Here is a 13,821-nt window from a genome sequence, read left to right as displayed (position 1 = left end):
GACGTTGCTGTTGTACACCGTTGCTGCGTCATCGGACGAGGTCAAAGGCTGCATAAAAGCGCCATCGCGCAGCACTATACACACTGCTTATTTTGATGCGTTGCTCTTGGAACGTGATTTAGTGCGAAGAAAGTACGATCTTGAAGCGGGCCAGCTTGTGTGCTAGGTTCGCGATTACCGCGTTTAGCGATGTAATGCGGTATAACCGCGGGTAGCACGCCTGTGTGACTAGGGTTGTCTGTAACTTGTTTGCGTTTTCGATGCGCAAAAATTTTTTGTAAAAAATTTACCCCGCGTAATGATCACGCCCCAAAATTTGCGTCAATTTTTTGAAAAAAAAAGTGCGATCATAATGCGAGTAAATATGGTACATGTGTGCAGGATGGGTTCTGTATCTGCCCTGATCTCCAGACATTCAGGACTGTAAGCTCTTTCTTACCATCCAAAGCTGGTGGGTATTAGTGGGGTGAGAGGAGTGCTCGTCTACACTTTAGAGATGACGTCTGCTTGTTTCGTGTTGAGTGGTGGGCATGTTTGAGGAGGGAAGACAGTGCAGTTTTGCCTGATATTCTTGCAGTGTGAGGGTTTGTTGGCTCTTTGCATATCCACTACAGGCAATCCTTGGAAGCCTCATTGTGGCTTTGACGTGGTCAAAGCCATGAGCACAGTCTAATGCACATTTTTCCCTTTGTTGCTGTCCATTGCTCGCTTGTATCAGTTGTGGGATCCTGGGCTGTACAGTCGTACTCTGCCTGGAAAGCATGGGAAGTGCTCACACTGCTTGCCCTGTGTCCAGCTCCCAGGGCTGGTCCAGCGGGAGGTGGGAAGTCTTGAGGAGGCACTCCACTGCCTGGAGCAAGGCAGCCGCAACCGGAGCACGGCTGCCACCCTGCTCAACAGCTGCTCCAGCCGCTCGCACGCCATATTCAGTGTCCACCTGCAGGGACAGGTTGAAGGGTGAGCGGTGGTGGTGGGCGATACTGCCCAGATCCCTGTTCTTCTTGCCACAAGTGTCGGCAGGTTTTATCTGGGCCAGCTTGGCAGAGACAAGAGCTTCAAATTTTTTCGGCATCACTGCTGGCCGGCTTGTCTTGCAGTTTGTTTTATGCAACAACACATTTAGCATTAACACTTGATGCTTCGTGCCGCCGCAGTGGCTCGGTGGTTATGGTGCTTGGCTGCTGTCCCAAAAGACGCGGGTTCATTCCTGGCCATGGCGATTGGATTTCAATATTTTGATGGAGGCGAAATGGTAGAGGCCCATGTACCGTGCATTGTCAGTGCATAGTAAAGAACCCCAGGTGATCAAGATTATCCGGAGCCTTCCACTGCGGTGCTCCTGTTGGCCTAAGTCGCTTTGGGATGTTAAACCCTAATAAACCAAGCCAGACTTGATGCTTTGTCTGGTAGAAGTGGGAAGCTGCATTCATCCGCGAACCTGGCCCTCATAAGGTCTAAATGTTTATGTGACTGCATCCAAAAGGGAGAAGCAGCTGTTGCCAGCAAAGCACACCGTTTCATGGCTAAGTCCGATCAGTACTGAGAGCGGTACCACTTTCTGTTGCCATTAGGTTTGTTGGGCCAGAGCTTGCCTACATGGTCATTCCAATTTGTGCAGGACAATGTTTACCTCAAAGCTGCAGCTTGTTGACCTGGCCGGCTCGGAGGCTGCCGGGTGGATACACAGCAGTGGAGACCGGAAGGAAGAAGGTAGAATAAGCTCCCCTCTTATTATTGGGGCGAGTGAAGGGAAGCAGTGCCTTTGTACAAAGGTGGTGGTACTGGTATTCAGATAGTGGAGGCAGGATATGTAACAGCTAGGGCATAGTAAATTTAGCCTTTGGGATTGTCGTATTGGGTCTCAGGGAAAGGCCTTCATGCCAAACGGGGCTGAGCTGCTCATTTCCTAGAGGACCCCCCTTGCAACGGCGTTTTGCCATAAAAGGCCCTGGTGAACAAAACAAACCATTTGGGCAGGTTATTTGTTGAAGAAGGAAAATTATTTCAAGACTACCAGGAGGCAGATCACTATCACTATCTGTCTGACTCCGGTTCTAAAGCATCAAGTTTTCTGAAAGACACTGAAGAAGCTAGTCTACCTTATCTTCCGGTGTATAAGTGACAGATTTCTGCAAAATTTTTAGTCACTGCAACCTACATTATGAAATGTGCATGTATATTTTTTAAAGTCAAGAGTGTAAATTGCGCGAGATGACATGGTAACTTTTTCATAGGCTTTTAAATGGCATCTTCTGCGTTTCATACAAGAAGATGAAAATCCAGAATAGCCAAAAATGACCATGTCACATGCAATGGGCACTTCGTTTGCTTTGGTTTTTTAATAACACTTCAAGATGTTTTCAGCTGAGGCTCAATCGTGAAACAAGCAATGCATTGCTGCTAAACTCTGACTGAGCCAAGAAGAGAATTAGAACAGCTGCTGATGGTACCATAGCAGGAATGTCACAAAATACATGAAAAGATTTCTCAGTGCACTTTCATTGTGCCAACCATGGAGTAGTTTTATTGTGAGGGTGTGACTTACACGCAGGAGCAAAATTTTTGCAGACTAAGAACAGCTGATGATGTTGTGCTACTTAAAGTGTGTTGCACCTTATATACTGGAAGATACGATACCTCCAACTCACTGACCCAGCTTTATTGACCCACCTCAAGCTTGGTTGGACTGCATCTTTCCCGTCACTTAACCTAGTGTCACCACCATGTCTTCCAGCCCATAAATAAATTAACCAAGAAGTTCTAATTACTATTGCTCTTCAAGATCATCAGATATAATTTCTAGCATCAATACACTAAAGACCGGAATAAATTAAAGCCATATAAATGAGTGGGCTGGTCTTTTATTGGTGAAACTGCCACCATAGCGGTAGTCAGAAATGCGTGAAGTTCAAGGAAACTTGGCCTTTGGTATAAAAAAAATGTAAAGCTGTTTTGTTCACATGACCAATCACCTAGCTGACGCGGTACGGTGCTTGGCTGCTGACCTAAAAGATGCAGGTTCAATCCCAGTCTGCATTTAGCTAACCACTAGGAGGCCATAAACCTTGACATGTGTTACTCATCGACCTAGTCACTGTATGAACTGCTCATAGCTGATCAATTGCAAGGTCACCGTGCCTATTCTGTTTTGTGCATTGCTCACAGAACAAGGAAAGGGATATGCTGTTTCTCTGTTTGCCTCATGACTCTGAGGATTTGTCGGGCATGCCACTTTCTGCAGGTATCTTCATCCACTTTGGTCTCCTAGCCCTGAGGAATGTCATAAATTCTCTGTGCTCAGGGAAGGCACAGTGCATTTCCTACGGGTACTCTTCACTCACACGCATTCTGAGCGGTGAGTACTGACAGCCGTTCTCAGCCTGCCCTGAAAGCCGTGTACACTGCTATACTATATGCATCATGTAGCATGCAAGTTAGAAACAGAGTTTGCACATAATGATACAGGTGCATTTTAAAGCAAAGAAAAATATACAAATCTCTATAGCTTATATGGCGCTTACTTTGCGGCTTGTGCAAAACCTCTGGTATATGAAAGGACGCTTTAGCATGGCTGCTGAGCTAACTCTGGCAGTGCATGGTGACACAAGGAAAAGTTTCATATTTGTTGGACTGGAACCCTAAGCCATGAATGGCCTGCAAAGAAATCGTGGTAGCTAAAGCAAAAGGGCTAGTGAGCTCAAAGCAAATTTTTTTTTTTTTTGTGGCACGAGGCACTTTCAGTATGGCTTGAGTATAACTGAAACAGTTTTGTATCTGTTTTGTATTGAAATTGTTTTTGAAACTTGGCAAAAAAAAAAATACCTGTAAGCTTGTCATGGGCGCACAGTTCAGCGCAAATGGCTTGGAAATAATTAGCACATTAAAAAAGATGATGAGTGCAGCGATATTACGAATTTAACTTTGTTACCCTAGAATACAGCACTTGTTTCACATATTTAACAGCCAATGGCTGTGCCCTCATTAGGGCATGCTAGGCTAGGGCATTCATCTCCAGTAAGCCTGTCCTTACCAGCTGTAACTTCCCTGTCCCAGCAGGTCCCCTGGTCTCATCTCCCAGCCTGTGGTCTCCGCCGTCCACAGTTTTATTTATTTTATTTAAACACCCTAAAGGCCCAAGTGGGCATTACATAGGGGGGAGGGCATGAAAGCGACACAATACAGAATATTTGCTCACAGTAGTTACGAAACAGAAACAATAACTATGCATACAACTTGTAAGTACACACCACTGCAGTCGCTGAAGGATACATATGTTGAGCGTATAAGACATAATTCTTCAACAATACTGAAAATATCACGGTGAGTTTTGTAGACCAAGGTGCACTGAAAGTTTTGTTTGGAAATGTGATAACTCAATTTCAGCAACTATGTCAGCCGGTAACGAGTTCCACTCTGCCATAGATAAAAGTAAGGGTGATGTTTGATACTTCAGTGTTCATGCAAAGATAGGTTGCGCTTTGTGGGAATGATCAGACCAGGATGAAATATGATGGGCAGGGGCGATGCGATCAGCTGTGAATGGGTAGTCATCGTAGTACAAAGTATGAAAGAACGATAAACGAGAGAACTTGCGTCGTGTGATAAGGTCAACAGTATTGATTGCTTGCTTCAGTAATGGCACACTTCAGTACGGTGAGTATGAAGAAAGGATGAACCTCACAGCTTTATTTTGCACAAACTCAAGACGGTTAATTAATGAAATACTGCTTGGACTCCATATTAAAAATGCGTACTCTAAAGCTGACCTTATGAGAGTAGTATACGCTTTGTCTCGGGGTTGGCAAGATATAGACGATGTTTGATGAGTCCCAGTTTCTGAAATGCTTTGTTTGTGATGTGATTTATGTGAGTGTTCCAGCTTAAATCAGCACTGATATAAACACCGAGGTACTTAAAACAATCCGTTCTTTCAGCTATATTCTCATTATTTGTGTAGACATTAGAAGGTGTATTAGTGCGCATGGAAAAGGTCATGAACTTTGTTTTTTTTTTTAAATATTTTCTCTCTGTCATAGCTGGCACCATTCATTTAGGCACACTAAGTCGGTCTGTAGAATAACTGCATCAAGGGGGCGACTATCCTTCTACAGATCATGCAATTGTCAGCAAATAGTCGTACATTGGATGATGTGTTAGATGCTATGTCATTAATGTAAATTAAAAATGGTAATGGCCCTAAGACGGATCCCTGTGGGACTCCTGATATGAGTCGTGAACTCTTAGATGAATACTCTTTAATTTTGACGCTTTGGGAGTGATTGCTTAGGAATTTGATCCAACGGGTGATGTTGCGGTGCAGTTGAAGGTTAACTTTCTTCAACAAGGGGAAGCTTTGGGCCAGTTGGTCTGACATGTTGGAGAGGAGGAATAACCGCAAACTTGACAGGACTGAAGAGCGAGAAGAGGACGGGACGAGCGGTAACTAGCAACTGATGCTAGTTACCGCTCGTCCCGTCCTCTTCTCGCTCTTCAGTCCTGTCAAGTTTGCGGTTATTGCTCCTCTCCAACATGTTAACTTTCTTCATTGGTCTTATATGGGGAACACAATCAAAAGCTTTTGAAAAATCTATAAATATGGCATCAGTATATATTAATTCGTGTACCGATTCACGAAGATCTGTTATGAGCTCAAATAGCTGTGTTTGACAGGACTGTTTTTGCCTAAAGCCATGCTGGTTAGCAATAAGCAGGTTGTTGGCGTCTAGGTGGGTCATTATGTGTAAATAAGGGATATGTTCGAGCAGCTTGCAACAAATCGATGTTAGTGATATGGGGCGATAATTTTCCGGTGATGTGCTATCACTGGATTTAAAAACTGGGCTGACGTTTGCTGTTTTCCAGTCATTGGGAATGCATCCTGTACCTAATGAGTGCTGAAGTTAGTAAGGCAACCAACACGTGTGCGGTAAGGTTTAGAAGTTTGGTGCTGATGCCGTCTGGACCAGGGCTACAAATAAGTGGAAGTTGCTCAATAGCTCGGGCAACTCCAGCTGTGCCAATGACGATCGGTTCTTATGGATGAAGTTCTAGAGGTGTTCCTTCCTTTGGAATCCACTCTCTTACACTGTCATATTGCTGGTTGTCCATTTCTCACATTGTATGTCCCACCCAAAATCATCTCATCCTCTTGATTTCTACTAGAACGTTATTATGCCCTGTGACAGTATGCCTACCCAGGCGCTTTGCTGCAGCAATGCGGCCAAGTGCCATTTAGCTAACAGGTGCCATGCTGCCAGGTGCCAGGTGCCATCGCTGCCATTACCGATGTTGAGAACTTCAAGAAAACTGTGTTTTCTGCCATCATATAACTTGTTTTGCATAACTATGCACTGTATTTTTTTTTTTGTTGTACCACTCCTTTCTGTAATGCCTTCGGGCCCTGAAAGTATGTGAAATAAATAAATAAATAAATAAATGCTACACTCCTTTGTTGTTTTGAGTTTCCAAAGTGAAAATGACAGCAGAAGCAGGGACTGGGACTGATGTTTAAAGTGGCTCGCAGAATGGTTCAACACAATGAGAGTCGTAGTGGATGCCTTTTGATGGAGGCAAAATGCAAAAACACCAGTGTGCTGTACGACGCCAACGCTCGTGAAAGAACCCCCAGGAGGCATAAATTAATCCATAGCGCTCCACTACGGCGCCTCAAAGCCCACGTGTTGCTTCGGAACGTTAAACCCCCACATAGGATACCATACCCAAAATTATTTGTAACAATAGCGAATGGACCACAGTCATGAACGTAAAATAAGTATACATGTCAGATTTCTAAATGGCACCGGCAAGACACTGACACTGCAAAAAGTAAACTAGTTTGCATTAAGCAGAGAAATTTTTAGCTGCTTTAGAAATAATTAAAGTGTGGGAGGAAAATTATCAATATATCATGGGTTTCAACTGCCAGAAAATTCAGCTGTAGTATTTAATGTGTTTAATAGGAAGCAGGAGCTGATGTCATGTAGCAGACCCACCACTGCGTAGTGACTAATGACCAACAAGGTCATACAGCTCCTCGATTTGATATGTTGTATTAACATTTTAGTAGACTTACAGGAGGGAGCTGATGTCTAGTAGACCCACCAATGCCTATTGATTGGCAAGGACATGCAGCTCCTAAATTTGATGTCTTATATTAACATTTTAATAAACTAAGGAAGCAGAATTTTGTTTAGCAATGTTGTTCACCCATATTGCAACCAGGGTGTCGAACCTGTTTGAACAGGTTCGACGCTATCCGAACCTGTTCAAACCGGAACGGAATGTCGCTCCGGAGCCGAACCCGGAACTGAACACGAACCTGAACAGAACCCGAAAAAATTCCGGTTCGACACCCTGGTTCCAACGCATTACATATTGCCACGCGCCTAACGCTCCGCGTGGCCTCCGCGCTGAGTCGAAGACGACGACGAAGCGGCGGTGGGCTCTCGAGGCGCGCTTGTTCTGTTTGGTGTCCTGGAACCTGGCGCTGTAATTAAAAGAAGGCTCCCAGTCTTGGGTTCTTCCCGACGCCTATCTCCACGGCCCCTCTGGTCGTGACAATATTTAATTGATCAGCAAACAGCTGATCAGAGGTTCCCTGTGCATGCCTGAGGACAATGCTTAAAAGAGTCTCCTCTGCGCAGACTGCCTGAACGGCAGCAGCTTCGCAGTGATGATTGCCTGCATCAGCCCAGCCATCGGCAACGTCGCAGAGACAGTCAGCACCCTACGCTATGCAGACAGGGCTCGGCAGATTAAGACTAAGCCAGCCATCAACAGAGTCCACAGAGGTGGTCCACTGCGGCAGTTCATCCCATACCTTCGTCGCTGTGTGCGTGGAGGAGGAAAACATGCCGTCCCTTTTCTCTCTCTGTGTGCAGTGAGCACTCCGTACCGCAGAAACCTGGACATGCCACCCCCACTGCACACCCGGGTGCCACCCAAGTCGGTGTGCAACAGCTCCCTAAGGCACCGCCCTGGCACCTCAGCTCTTCAACTGGAGAGCACTCTGCTGGGGACTGAGGAGGATGCCGCTTCGATGGCCGCTTCCGACGCTGCTCCCTTCGTGACGACCGAGAGCCTGTCACCTGTGGCCAAGCATCCAGCCCTGCCCTTGACGTGAGTTGTTTTATTTTACCCCAGTTATTCACTTATTTCAGTTTGTTTCAAGTGTTACCTCATTTTGGAGGACGTGCCCTAGTGTTTGCTCATGAGTTGTTCTTGGCTAGGCATGTGGTGGGGATCTCATGAGCATTAGTGAGGATTTGCCCAGAAGAATGCTGGTAGAAGTATTGCTGCAAGAAGGGACAGGTTATGTGGCTGATTGTAACTATGAAGAAGAAAAATTTGCCTGAATATATTGCACGAGCTTGTTTTAATTGTTTATGTATGCATTATGCCACTATTTTCTGCTTGTGTGCCTCACTGTTACAACAATAGGTTGACTTTGACTGCAAATATCAATATATTACAGGGCTGCTGAGAAGGCTGAGCAGCCATGCATGCAAGGATCAACATTTCAATGGCCTTGACACACAGCAAAAGTGCTGCAGAGAATATGGTGGTTTGATTGCTCTTTTTTGTTACAGAGAAACAGGATGACTTCTCGGCACCACCAAACATCTGGTTATTGCTCGATTTAGGAAAAAGTTCTTTTTTACGGTTACATCTTTTGGGAGATCTTTGCTCAAATGAAATGCTGTACTTCTTTGCAGTGAACACAATCACTATTTTTGTCATCAGAATTTCTAACGATTTATTATTTTCCATAACGAATACACCTCTGCCCCAAATTTAACAAATTATTAGGGAAACATTACATGAGTGACTGTGGTTATTTGACCCGGAGAAGGTTGCAGGAACTCGTGTAGTGAGAGTGAAGCACTAACATAGCCTCTGACCAACATCAGCTCCTTTCTCTGAACTTAACTGACATGTTCGTAGCTGTTTTAATCAGTTGTGGACTGCTGTTCACGTTAAACAGCCTTCTTGTGTGCTACCTCCTCCAGGAGCCGTATTCTGCACCGCTCTCAATATCGCTCTCAAGTTTGAAAGCATGACGTCAAAATGATGACACCGCGAGATGGCGACCGCGGAATCAACCAATTAGCAGCAAGGTTGCGGTGGCTAGTAGCAGGGCTCCGCCCCGGAAGCATTTATTCGCACGACAAGGGGCCTTATGCTAACGCTTTGTTGTTAAGACACCAAAATTAGCAACGTTTTATTTTCAAACGAAACTGTTTTTGGAACTTGACCACGGTAATCAAAATAAGAAGTGTTCTTAGTGTTGAAATTAAGTTTGCTCTTTAGTAACTTTTTTTTGCAGCAGAGATGCGCCAACAGCGGTGAAGTGGAACTTGTCAGCTAAAAAAGAAACAAAAATGCAATGAATAAGAAAATAACATTTTATTTTCCTAACAAACTGTGTTGAAACCTAAACAACTTGAAGGAAAATTAGAAGCGTTCTCAGTTTTGCAATTAAATTTGCTGTAGGGTAGCTTCTGCTGCCTTGAGGGCGCACTAGTAGTGGTTAAGCGTCAACATGGCGGCTTGCAAGAAAACAGCTGATTCCATGCAAGTTCCTTCATTTATTACGTGCCGTATACAATCACAGAAAAATGTGATTGAAGGCAGTGAAGGCTGTGGGTGTGCAGAGATTAACTTGCAAGGAGCTCTCGGCACGAAAATCGACAAAGACAACTTGTTGAGGTTAGTTTGTTGCCGGTGGTCGCTTACTATCGATGACAAAACTGAAGGAATACGACCAACCATAGGAACGAGCGAGGGCGAGCAAAACTGTTAGGCACACAGTTTAAACCTCTCAATCGTCCTTGCTCTTTCATAAATAACTCTGCTACAAGTTGTTCCAATGCAGCGCAACTATTCCCTGCTATTCCCTGTCTACAGAGTTAATTTCCCTGTCCGATACCAATAAATCGCCCAGGGAATTGGAGCGAAAAAACGTTATCAGTTGAAATGGCGACTCCTCCGAAGCGCCGACGCATGTCCCTTTCGCAAGAGCTGATGCACCTCGAGTTTCTCGAGGAGCATCCGTCCTTGGCACGGCCAGCGTCAGAGCTCTTGCCAGAGTAGACAGCGACTCGCAGGCGGGAACTATGGGATGAAATTGCCGCCGCTTTAAACAGAGAGGGCCCGGCAGTTAAGTCTGTGGAGCACTGGCGCCATACCTGGCATGTGCTTCCTTGCTGGCAGCGCGCGGAGTTGGCGTGGCTGCAAGCTGGCCAAGGGTGAGCCTGTCAACATTGGTCTGTGGAGTACCGCTTGAACATAATTTTCCGCATCCTATCACAGGGGTACCGGTGGAGACAAGCGGCCGAGGATGGCTGGCCACTTCGTAGAGTCAATCGGGCCAGTGAGTGCCACGGGCGTCGGGGGCAGCTTTGAACGGGCTTATGTCCCTCGCCAGCAGCAGGTATGTCCACTGTCGTTAGTCAACTGCTAGGACGTTACCGACTATTGCAATGTTTGCAGCTTGCTGGTAATGAAGGGTTCTTCACCGAAACCGTATGATGAACTTCGAGACATTCATGTTTGAACGTGTGGCATTGTGTTTCCTTGCAGGAGCAGCCCAGCCCACCTTTCCCACCCAGAATTTCAGTGGGCAGCGAGCCGGGCACGAGCGGCCTGCAGAGCGGGGCCCACTCAGCTGCTGGTAGGTGAACTGCTGCTCAAACCATTTTATGTGTATAAGTTATAGCTGCTATACAGTGCTGATGACGTCATGTGTGTTTTTTTATAAGTTTGGGAGGTGTAGGAGTGAATAAACTAGAGACCGCAAATGCAGCCTCAGCTTCTTTACCTTCACGTTTCTGGTAGTGCGTTTTCGTCTTCATTGTGCCTCAGTGCCGACTAACCACACATTTTATTTCTATACCTTTCGTGCTTTGCTGAAACTGTCAAATGAGCAGTTGTGGCTTATGTAATGATTTCGTATAGGTGACACCACCGAAACGTCGTGGGCGGCGCAGAGTGAGGTGGTGCTGGAAAGCGATCAAGTGGAGGAGCAGCAGCAGCGTGCTGACACAGCAACTAAGTTGACCTGCCAGTATGCAGTCTGTGCAGGCTCCACATTACCCTTTTTGTAAGGGGCTTCAAATGAATAGCATTTGCAGGAGCGTCATACAGTCACAGTCGTTTTAAAATGTCCACAAAAGTTTGCTTCACATCTGGCATTGGCATGTTGTGCTTTTTGCCCCCTTACAGCGGGAGCTGTGCCGAGGGTGATGTGCACATTGAGTACACTGAAACAATGCTGCCTTTGTCATATCACTGAGTGTAACTGTTTTGAAGTACAACTGCTCCCCTCAGACATTGCAGCAAACATTTTGCTGCAGTGAGCTGCATGCTGCATTATGCAGCACATCGTGCTGCACATTGTATGGCAAGTGCACATTGCGTCTGTTTTCCCTCCGACAGGCACCCAGCAGCAGCAGCCCACTGCACCACCCGCACCGCCCACGTTTCCCGGCCGCCCATTGCGGCGGAACAGTCTTCATGCCATCGGAGTGGATGAGCTCCTTTTCCAACAGCGCCGCACAGCGGACCTCGCTGAGGCACGCAACAGGCAGGATGCCGAATACCAGGCACGCCTCCTGCAGGTACGTGCTGACAGCATCCACCACACTTTTTTACATCAGAAGCAGCTGCACGCAACATAATGCTGCTGCATTCATGGTTCCAAAGCTGTGCTTAACCTTTGCATGGCTGCCTCTTGTGGGACGTGGCCCAGTGTATTTCAGTGGGTCATTTATAACATGAAAGAGAAACGAGCCTTGAACGTCTGTGAGGAGCACAAATTTGCAACTGAACCTTGGGTGTGCAGCACCTCAGCAAGGTTTGTGCCGCTGTGACAGACCTGGCCGGGGCGGAGAGACACATCAGGGCAGAGTTGGTGCGCCTGCAGGAGCACCTGGTGGTGGCCATCTGTTTGATGTTGCTGCTGTACAGCCAGCAGCAGCAGCCATCAAATTGACTGTGTTATTTCAGTGCCTTTTTTTTAAGCCTTCTGCAAGGTGCAGAAGGCTATGTGTGATATGTAGAGTTTTTTTATTCTTTATGTGATATGTATTATAGTTTTTTTTTATTATGGTGCCTTTTTACCTTCTGCAGAATGCAGGTGTGTGATATTTTCTAGTCAGTTTGCTTTTGCATATTTCCAATGGTGTCTTTTTACATTCTGAAAGTAGCGGATGCTTGATGTCTAGTCAGTCTCTATCTGCATTTTTCTGATGTCTCCAGTTTTCCATTCTGCAAGATGCACAAGTGTTACTGGCCTAACCATTGAGCTCCTGCAAAACGGGGCTTTTATACAGTGTTGCCTGCATTGCAACAGGCTATATATTTTGTACAGCTCTGCATGACTGTGCTTCATGTTTTGCTGTTCAGCGAAAGACTACTTGCGTACCACCTCATCAACACAGCTGTGATGTTTACTCGTCTCTATGAGGACTTTGTGCTCATGCTGCAATCATTGTGGCCACTGTGACTTGTACTAAATGGCATGCATTTAGTCATGCACTATTTTCATCGCAACTGCTCCACTGTTCACCATTTGTAGTGATATTGGCCATTTGTGATATGAATGCTTTTGAACATTTTTTACAAACTTTTTACATTTGCAGTCATGTTAAATGCATTATGTAGCACTTACTGAACATTATACCAGTTGTGCACCATGTTTGTACACTCACGTACAAAAGTGGGCTTCCAGCCTGCACAAGCTGTGATAATTACCATGTCAACTTGTAGTCTTCAGATCTTTTTACTATCATGTCCACGTGAGGATTTGTGCTGCACTTGATAGGACATATGGAATTTGGTGTCAGTGTTATGGCATGCAGTATGTTTTGCTAATGCCTGTACTGATTCAACCACCTATGTGAAATGGTGCTGTATGCGGTAAAATCTATTATCTAAGTAGTATTATCTGTATGCGGTAAAATTATCTAAGTAGAAAACTGTCTTCAGTTACAGGAGCTGTAGCACACTGCCGCAGTATACTGCCTTTGAAAGCGAAACTTTAAATATATCAAGCGTTATTTAATTCTCATCTAAATTATTGTGCTTTAGTATAGGGCACAACAACAAAGAGAAATTTAAACAGGCTTCTAGTAATACAAAAGAGAATAATTCGTCATATTGCGAATATGGAGCCAATGGCCACTACAACGAGTACCTTTAGGTCATTTGAAATACTTTGTATTGAGGATATTTATGAATTCCGACTATTGAAAACATTTTACTTTTCCTCCCTTACTACAATAAATCAACTATGTCATTAGCATCACTGCAGCGCTGCGACGCTAACGTACCCACAAGAAATAAAGATTTGTGGGAAATCCCACGGTTCCGAACCTTTTATAAGTATCAAGCGTTATCACACAACCTCCCAATTATACTAAACAAAAATACTCACACTTTAGGTTTGAATAGAAGAGGTTTGAGGTCTCGTTTTTTGTAATTGCTCTCCCCTGGTAATACTTTGTATTGTTATACTATGTTTTGTTGCACATTGTTTTTTTTTTCCTTGTTCTGTTCTTGTGCTTTGTTTCATGTAAATAAATTGTACAATATTTCTTGCCACGTTTCTTGAAATGTGTTTTTTGTGTGTTTTGTTTGATGTCTGACTTGTGTTATTTACATGGTATAATTTCAGTGCTCCGAATGTTGTACAAAACTTGAATTTACTGTTGCAAATTAGAGGTAAAATGTCTGTTTTAATTGTAATATGTTTTCACTGTAACTGCTATGTAAACGGTCTTCTTGGCCTTAGTCAAGCTGCGTGAGCAGCTTTTAGCCAAG

At 44.9% G+C, this 13,821-nt stretch overlaps 1 protein-coding gene across 3 annotated transcripts in view; it reads left to right on the top strand.

Annotated features, from left to right (window-relative positions):
- LOC149326198 (chromosome-associated kinesin KIF4-like) overlaps nt 1-13,821 on the top strand; it is a 23,226-nt gene extending 9,405 nt beyond the window's left edge. For 2 of the 3 annotated variants that reach the window (XM_089563834.1, XM_089563835.1), the window contains 8 exons: nt 797-957; nt 1,619-1,710; nt 3,242-3,355; nt 7,881-8,118; nt 10,312-10,432; nt 10,582-10,672; nt 11,437-11,618; nt 11,843-13,821. In XM_089563834.1, coding sequence (XP_089419960.1) covers nt 797-957; nt 1,619-1,710; nt 3,242-3,355; nt 7,881-8,118; nt 10,312-10,432; nt 10,582-10,672; nt 11,437-11,618; nt 11,843-11,992 — 1,149 coding nt within the window. In that variant the 3' untranslated portion in view covers nt 11,993-13,821. The remainder of the gene's footprint in view (nt 1-796; nt 958-1,618; nt 1,711-3,241; nt 3,356-7,880; nt 8,119-10,311; nt 10,433-10,581; nt 10,673-11,436; nt 11,619-11,842) is intronic. The other variant, XM_089563836.1, reaches the window with a different exon arrangement.

The sequence above is a fragment of the Amblyomma mixtum genome, chromosome 10 (genome assembly GCF_055824585.1).
Source record: "Amblyomma mixtum isolate Tamu chromosome 10, ASM5582458v1, whole genome shotgun sequence".
Lineage (NCBI taxonomy): Eukaryota > Metazoa > Arthropoda > Arachnida > Ixodida > Ixodidae > Amblyomma > Amblyomma mixtum.
The sequence above is the reverse complement of the archived record's forward strand: the minus strand, read 5'-3'. Positions and strand labels throughout refer to the sequence as shown.